A 9,021-nucleotide genomic window follows, 5' to 3' on the forward strand; every position below is an offset into this window, starting at 1 on the left:
TTCCTCCTAATGTATAAACCTGGAAGCATCTTTCCCAATGTTCCTTGTAAAGTGCTTATGCTGTAAACAAAGCTAAAGTTAACAGTATCATCCTGAAATATCACATAAGGCCTCTTGAAGCTGTCCCACACTGGAATTCCATCTGGATGTTATTTAATGAGCAAAGCTTGCCCCTTTGGTAATAAGACAGCCTCAGCTGAAATACAGGCAGGTTGACTTCATTAGGAACAATTCCGAACCCTTTGGTTCAGAATTACAAGTTCTCTTCTTTTGCTGAACAGTTCGTTGTTCCCCTTGGATAGTAGAGATACCTGGGGGAAAAAATCAGTAGTTAGTATGTGTTGGAAGTAAGAATTCCTCACTATTCACAGTCACCACGTATGGGATCAATCTTTGCACTATCAGCAGAAAGTTGAGGTACAAGCATGGTGTCAAAGACAGGGAAGCTCAGAAGTCTATCAAAAGAAATGTTTTAGTTCAGAGTTTGCAACAGAGTTTGATGCAGAAATCTCTGGGTGAAATTCTATCATTTATGCTACACACAGGGAATTAGTTCCTCTAATGATCCTCTGACTCAAAATTTATGGACTGGCCTGCACTGCACACAAATAGAATTAGAGCAGCGTGGTGCAAAGGTCTCCCACAGCGAATCAATGAGGCCTGAATGCAACATAATGTATTTGTGGGCCAGCTTTAACTTATGTTACTCATGCAACATCTCCAGAGACTTCAGCACTGTGGGGAACTAGTTGAAAGAAAGTCTTTAACATCATTTCTTTCTCCTTTTCTAATTCCTCTTTAGCCTGCTACATAGGAAATTAGCAGAGAAAGTGATGGAGCTGCTTCTGTCGACTTTATATAGGTGAAAATTGCCTCATAATCAAGTTGTATTATATTGTCATAATTGTTCTGTGAAAATATGATTAAAAGACTCCTCATCATAATCAGTGCTGTGAGAAAGTAAAACAGGTGTTTCTTTTTTGTCTCAAAACTCCACCACTCTCCATTCCAATTCTCTTCTGAAATTGTCCCTGACTACTTGTATACAGTATGTATAACCCAGACACCCAAAGTCCTTTCAAACATTCCTCTATACACATGGTCCCTCAGGAGTGTTATGTTGATTACTGAAGTACTGAAAGATAGGGAAGTATTCCAGTAATAAGGACAGGAAAAATATGAAAAATAATTTATAGTTTTGCACACACACTTCAACACATGTAGCTAGAAATCCCTAAGCTGAAAGACTGTTATTAAAGTTGTAAAGTCACGAGCACATAAGGAAAAAAACCAAAACAAAACAAAGACCACATAGACCGAAGGCTGACGGCAAACTTTCATTCAACCCTCTACGTGGATAACATAACCCTTAATGGGACACTGTACCTGTGCAAAAAATACAATCATAGAATGGTTTGGGTTAGAAGGAACCTTTAAAGATCACCTAGTCCAACCCCCCTGCCATGGGCAGGGACATCTTTCACTAGATCATGTTGCTCAAAACTCCATCCAACCTGACCTTGAACACTTCCAGTGATGGGGAATCCACAACTCCACTGGGCAACCTGTTCCAGTGCCTCACCACCCTCATTGTAAAAAAACTTCTTCCTCATGCCCAATCCAAATCTACCCTCTTTAAGTTTAAAACCATCACCTCTTCTGCTGTTGCTACAGGCTCTGGTAAAAAGGTCTCTCTCCACTTCTCTTATAAGCCCTTTAAGTACTGAAAGGCTGCAATAAGGTCTCCCTGGAGCCTTCTCTTCTCCAGGATGAACAACCCCCACTCTCTCAGCCTTTCTTCGTTACAGAGATGTTCGAGCCCTCTGATCATTTTTTATGGCCTTCCTCTGGACCCACTCTAACAGGTCAACGATTTTCTTGTAGTTTCTGGGACCCCAGAGCTGGATGCAGTAGTCCAGGTGAGGTCTCATGGGAGCAGAATAGAGGGGGAGAACCACCTCCCTTGACCTACTGGCCACATTTATTTTTATGCAGCCCAGGATACAGTTGGCTTCCTGGGTTGCAAGTGTTGGCTTGGACACTGGACATTGCCAGCTTATGTCCAGTTTTTATGCACCAGTATCACCAAGTCCTCCACGGGGCTGCTCTCAATCCATTCATCCCCTAGTCTGTATTGATACTGAGGATTGTCCTGACCCAGGTGCAGGACCTTGCACTTGGCCTTGTTGAACTTCATGATGTTCGCATGGGCCCAGTCCTCAAGCGTGTCCACATCCCTCTGGATGGCATCCCATCCCACAACTGAATCAACTGCACCATTCAGCTTGGTGTCATCCATAGACTTTCTGAGGCTGCACTCAATCCCACTGGCTATGTCATTGATGAAGATATTAGATTAGTGTTGGTCCGAGTACAGACCCATGAGGAACACCACTCTTCACTGGTTTCCACTTGGACATTGAGCCATCGACTATAACTCTTTGGATGTGGCCACTCACCCAATTACTTATCCATCTAACAGTCCATCCATCAAACCTATATCACTCCAACTCAGAGGTAAGAATGTTGTTGAATTGTGTCAAAGGCTTTTCAAAAGTCCAGGTAGATGACATCCATAGTACTTCCTTTGTCCACTGACACAGTTACTCAATCATAGAAGGTCACTAGATTAGTCAGGAATGATTTGCCCTTGGTGAAGCCATGTTGGCTGTAGTCACACAACTAAAAAATTTACCACGATTCATATTAAGAGTACTTTCTATGTCTTGCTTGAATCAGAACCTCTGCAATATAGTTAAGAATATTTAATGTAAAGCTTTGTGTATGTTATTTCATAATTGTTACATCATAAACTAATCTCTCTCCAGGAAATCTCATTATGTGGTATCACCAACTCAGTTCATTCAAACCATTAACTACACTGCACAGACTCTGCTCTTTAAGTTAATAAATAGCTTGTAGCAGGTATGGGTAGCTATCCTTCTGAGAGGACCAGCACCAGATGATAATGATATACCCCATTTTCTTACCATATAAAAAAGAACAGTGTGCACTCAAGTGTGTCAGCTGTCAGAGGATCCCCTTCTGACTGAGCTTCTGAGCTTGATTCCCGTTCTGTGTGCCCACCCTTTCTACCATCTGCCCTTACTGCAAACCATTCTCTTTACCTGGTCAGTCCCAGCTATAGGTGGTTCTTTCTTCTCCCCATACCAGTCTCCTTTCCAGATTTCCTACAGTCTGTCTGCTGCTGTTCTTGGCTCTGTATTAAATGTATGTATCTACTGCTCACTTCCTAGCCTCTATCTCATCCATTGCTACTTATCATTCCTTTGCCCCCGCATTACCTTAAGATCAGACAGACTCACTTTCTGTTCTGATGTCTAGACTTGATCTGACAATATTTCAGTGCTCTATTAAGACTACTGTTAAGCATATACCTACAGTGATTTTTCAAAAGTATAACTTGGTTACATTGGCACGAATTTCTAAAAGAACAGTAGAAGTCATATCTGTGATAAAAGAGGTACTTCCTTGGCTGGCCAAATTTGAAATCCTTGCTCTAACGCACAAGTTAATAAAGAAAACATCACTAGAATTTTTTTAATATGGGCAAGCAATGTAGGGCAAAGCTTCATATTTTCAGTGCCTTCATCCAGTACTGTAAAGGCTAAAATCTTTCAGCTCCTTCCATGGCACAAATTTCTAGAGCTACAGGACTCCATGGAAACACAGAAAACTCAGGAGATCAAGGTGTTTTACAGGTAGAAAATCCCAGTAAGACAAACAGCTATTCCTTCTTTTTTCATAATTTTCAGATGATTGGTCCTAAGTAAAAGGTTTCAAATTAACTTTCAAAATTGGGACTGATATTTTGATGACACCTAAGAGTTATCTTTACGGAATACCGTGTCAGAAAAATAAAGATCTGACTTTCCCTTATCAGTAAACAGAAGTTCTGCTAGCAAAAAAGCAGTCTTCAAGGACAAGGGACACAGCTACAGTATTTAGAGGAATGCTGTGTCTGTTAGTACCACACTGACATCCTAGAAGAGCTTTTGTTGTATCTTACACAGCTATATCAAAACAGCTACCTGTGTAACAATGTGCAATTCCTCCCCTAGCCGCAGTCATGAAGGATACCTTGAGACAGTTAAAGAGAATTTATCTTTGTATGGCCCTGATTCCTGAACACTGTGGCCAATCTTGCCTTCCATTTCTTCAAAAACTTTCAGATTGTCTTTCACTTAGCCTAAGAATTCCCCAAACTCCTTTCAACAGCATCTTACTGTTCCATACCACTGGAAAGGTATTACGCTCTTCTCAGCTAAACTGCCCTCGCTGGACCAAACCATTAAAGACTCAAGCAAAAAAAAGAAAGATTCCTCTTTACTTCAACTCAAAGTGTTTAGTTCCCAGCTGCTGTGTAAGGTACAGGTCTGCTAGCACAAGAATGATTCTAGACTACAGTAAGCTTTCTGAACCACCTTGAGTAGGAAGGTGCCTTCTTATTTGATGTTATTTGACAGACTTTATCTATGCTCTATACAAGAACCCTGACAAGCAGACATCTCAGACACACAGAAGTCAGTCTCAAAGTAAATCTTTTCCCCAAACTGGTAGAAAGACCTGCTTCAGAACTGCAAGAGCAAACCCATCTTATCTCAGCCAAACTAGTCTGTGATGACAGATGCTTCTACTCAAAGATGGGAAGCTCATATAAGAACGTCTGAGAGCTCAGGGCATGTGATCTCTGCAAGAGATCAGAGCCATCTGCCTAGTGTTGAAAACAGTCATTCCCACAGTCCAAATGCTGACAGACAGCTTCATAAACATGCACTTTTTCTACAGACAGTGTGGACTTCAGGCATTTCCACTGTCAGGAGACCACTTAATTTTGTGTATTCCTCACTGAACTGTATCAATGACTCAGTACCTACCAGTCAGCCAAAATTCGGGCCAGATGCTCCTTCATTTTTTCCAGCAAGAGGTGAAATGCACCTTTCTACATATCTCATTGCTAAAGAGAAACTTCAGCTGAGTGAGGGGAGAGGTTCTGCGTCAATGACAGTCCTGCCACATGACCAGATTATTTTGGTACTTGCACCAGATGGATCCCTGGATCATTTCTCTGTTCTGCACAACACAGTCTCATGAATTACAGCCAGGTTCTACATCTAAGTCTTTTATACCTAGCAGCCCTAATACTAGCCAAATCTCGTAGTCTAGATGCTAACTTCTAGAGCAATAAACCGTTTCTGCTACAGTTCCTATCATTCTGATTCACAGGAAAAAAAAGCCTAAAATAAAGAAAAGCTGACTTACTAACCAAAGCAGGAAAAGTGTTTTGTTATGGTATTGTAATATCAGAAAAATGCAGAGCCTTTTGCTGTGTCATTAGATTACTGGCCAACCCCAAAGTGAACATTCCTGCAGTTCTCTAAAAATCCAGTTAGCAGTAAGTTTTTCATACCTGGCCATCTGATTTTGACATGCACAGCTGCTCATATGCCAGGATCTAAAGCATTCATTTTCCCTAGTTTATAAGTCATTATTTCTCTAAAACTCCACTGTATCATTAACAGGAAGCCTTGGCACATGTATCTCCTGAGTACAGCCAATATTGTTGTGGCTGTAACAACTCAGTAAAAATTATGTGTCTAGCAAGCATGAAAAGGTGCAGTGTGGCTATCACCATGTGCAGTGGTGAACTCTATCCAGCAAGTGTCTCTTAATCCATCTCTTGGCCACACATTTCATTGTCTTTGGAACACTCTATATTCATCAATGTGACGAGGATCAGTCACTGCCTGACCCTGGGAGTTGGATGAAATTGAAGCTAGGATCAATTGCTACCCCATGTTTTCATATTGCTTCTCCTTTTTCTAATTTCTGTAGAATCTGTGACTTGGGAAAGGTAGGCCAATACTGCCTCTCCGTGGAAGGACAGCTAACTCAAATGATGTAGTGAATGCTGGTCTGTGGGAACAGGGCGGCATGCTTACCAGTGCCACACAGACCCTCAGCTGATAGCCATCAGACCTGCAGGTGGGTAGAGTTCAAAGACTCTTGCAGCCACGGATGTTTAGAAGAAAAAGAAAAAGTACTGCTGAGCTTTGGCAGACTTTTTTACCTCCTTGGGGAGAAGTACAAATGAACAGATTGCTGGTATGATTCTGATAAACATTGCTGGCCAAAACAATCTTCTTTTGTGTGTATGAGATGTAAGAAGTAAGAGTCAACATGGACAACCACTTGGAAGAAGAAAACAATTAACAGAAAATGCCAAGCAACATTAGCAGGAAGTGGTGCCAGAATGGAATAAAAAGTAGGAGAGTGTCTTAAATCACCTAGATATCACTAAGTCAAAAAAATCCACTTTAGATTCCAGGAGCACTGGAGCTCTGTGCTTTCATTGCCTGTCTAGTTTAGTATGTTCTAGAACATTAAAAAACATTAACTAAGCTAAATACAAATTTGAATCCATTAGTCATGTAATACAGTTAAAGTGGTGCATTAATGTTGAAGAATAAATAGATAACATGCTAAGAATTTTCAGCTAGAAAAAGCTCCATTAATGCATTTCTATTTTCGAATCATAGACCAAATACAAATGAGGGGTGCCTCAAACAGGCAAAATTCAGAATTTGCTGTCATTCCTGAGCTATAATATCCTTCTGTGAATAATACCTTGAGCTATTCTTTGAGTAGTTAAAAATGTATAGCTATCATTAGAGCCAGACTTGAGAGTTTTCCTCTTCATGAAATAGATTTAACTACATGAATGGTTACTTCTCTAGTTCTAAAACTTCAACAACAATGGAAAAGATTGAAAACAAAAAAGTTACGAAAATTTTAAGTGACAACTTATCAATATATGCACTCGATTATGAATACTCTTTCCTTCTATTCTTACTTGCATTGCAACCCTTTTTTTTCCTACAAAACTCATGTTGAAACAACATTTCTCTCTGGTCATAAGAGCTTGTACTTGTTTTGGCTGGGATAGAGTTCATTTTCTTCATAGTAGTTTGCACAGTGCTATGTTTTGGATTTGTGATGAAAACAGTGTTGATAACACACCTGTGTTTTAGCTATTGCTGAACAATGCTTATACAGCATCAAGGCCTTTTTTGCTTCTCCCACCACCCCGCTAGCAAGTGGGCTGGGGGTGCACAAGAAGCCGGGAGGGGACACAGCTGGGACAGCTGACCCCAGCTGTCCAAAGAGATTCCATACCATATGACATCATGCTCAGCATATAAAGCTGGGGGAAGAAGGAGGAAGGGGTGGGATTTTTGGAGCTGTGGTACGTATCTTCACAAGTCACAAGTATTGATGAAGCTCTGCTGTCCTAGAAATGGCTAAGCATCTGCCATCTGATGTGAAGTAGCAAATTAATTCCTTATTTTGCTCTGCTTGCATGTGCAGCTTTTGCTTTACCTATTAAGCTGTCTTTATCTCAAGCCATGAGCTTTCTCACTTTTACCCTTCTGATTCTCTCCCCCATCCCACTGCAGAGCAGTGAGTGCGTGGCTGCGTGGTGCTGAGCTGACTACAGGGGTTAAACCATGGCAGAGCTACAGCACTCAGTTGAACACAACTCCTGTCTCTGAATATTGCTATTTTTGTTTATTTATAACAAGTCTTTTTTCATATAACTGACTTTCTGCTTGGATTAAGTCTCTTAATGCAATTTATTAAAAATAGATTTCTACATCAATTTGGGTATTACACATCTACTTCAATATAAAAAAGCATGGTGAAAGTTTGAAACCACTATTCACTGTCCTATTCATGAATAGGCTCACAAACAAGGAGCTTGCCTCTTGTGCATTATAATATTAAATCAGAGGGAGAAAAAGATTGGCACAATGGATGTGAATAGAATAATTCTGAAACATTACAGGTTGGTTTTTTATGCATGTTTACCAAATTTCTATATAAATAAGTAATACAATTGGAGTGCTGAGTAATTTCAGGAGATTAGTGATAAATGGGCACAAGTTGATTATTCAAGATAAAGCTCAGAGTCATTATCCTCAGCTGGTCATTAATCCCCATGAAATGACTGGTATTGAGATAGTAATTACTATTATAATGAAAATGGGGGGGGGGAAGCATGACATTTTTCTTACAAAGCTGTCTCAATTTCTAAAGAATTCATGTTTTTCTCACCACCCAATCAAGTTGCCTGATTCATTTTTAACCCTTTTTACAGTTTATTCATCCTACAATAATTTTCACATCATCGCCTCACTTAAGGTTTCATTTCCCATCATACATTCCTGGAATTTGGGGGGCACAGCAAGGGGCAACAGTGATGAGAAAGAAAGACAATGTACACAAATCCTCCAAAAACAGAAAATAAAGAAAAAAGTTTTCAGAATGTTTTCTCTAATAAAGTGTGCTCCATGATGACGTAGGAGATTGCATTACTACACTATATGCTATCTAGCTGTTTATTCTGCATTTAAGAGTACTTCTAGCAATAGCATACATGGGCGATGTTGTTGCATAGCAGCTGTGGAATTCTTTGTTCCAAAACAGAATTCACCTTGTAGCCTTACAACATATGAAACTGATACTGTCAAGTTAACTTGGTCAGAAATCATGAAGAGATTTGGCCCTAAAATGAACAAACATCCTTGAAAATTTGCAACTTCACAAATCAAGTTTGTGGTGTTCTGATGTGCCTTCTGAGGACTTCTGAGCCTTTGGAGGTTTGGGGTTTTTTTCATATTTCTATTAGAAAAATTTGCAGTTGCTTCTGAAATGTTTCACTGTTTATAAGAGAGAGAAACTAGAGCAAGGCTCAAAACAGTTTTAGGCAAGAATGGCTGACAAGATGCTGCTCTGAGGGCTGCAAACCAAATTCTGCATGGTGTAATAAAACCAGGTAACAGTGGACACTGATAAGTGACTTGCAGTGCAGCTTGGGAGTGCAATTTGTCCTTCTAGCTTCCTTAAGCTGTTTGGAGAGTCTGAGGCGAAGCCTAATGATGCATGTCTGCTAGCCAAATGAATCAACCGGTACTGGACAGCTACTGAAACTGGACTGTT

General features: G+C 40.2%; 1 protein-coding gene across 1 annotated transcript in view; it reads right to left on the bottom strand.

The window, feature by feature from the left end:
• Nucleotides 1-211: 211 nt before the first annotated feature.
• The window catches only part of NEK10 (NIMA related kinase 10), a 106,509-nt gene continuing 97,699 nt past the window's right edge, over nt 212-9,021 (bottom strand). Inside the window, exon 36 of the mRNA XM_035890697.1 lies at nt 212-311. Within this exon, the coding sequence (XP_035746590.1) occupies nt 254-311 (58 nt within the window). The 3' untranslated portion in view covers nt 212-253. The remainder of the gene's footprint in view (nt 312-9,021) is intronic.

This window comes from Egretta garzetta, unplaced genomic scaffold (assembly GCF_000687185.1).
Source record: "Egretta garzetta isolate BGI_Z169 unplaced genomic scaffold, ASM68718v1 scaffold313, whole genome shotgun sequence".
Classification (NCBI taxonomy): domain Eukaryota; kingdom Metazoa; phylum Chordata; class Aves; order Pelecaniformes; family Ardeidae; genus Egretta; species Egretta garzetta.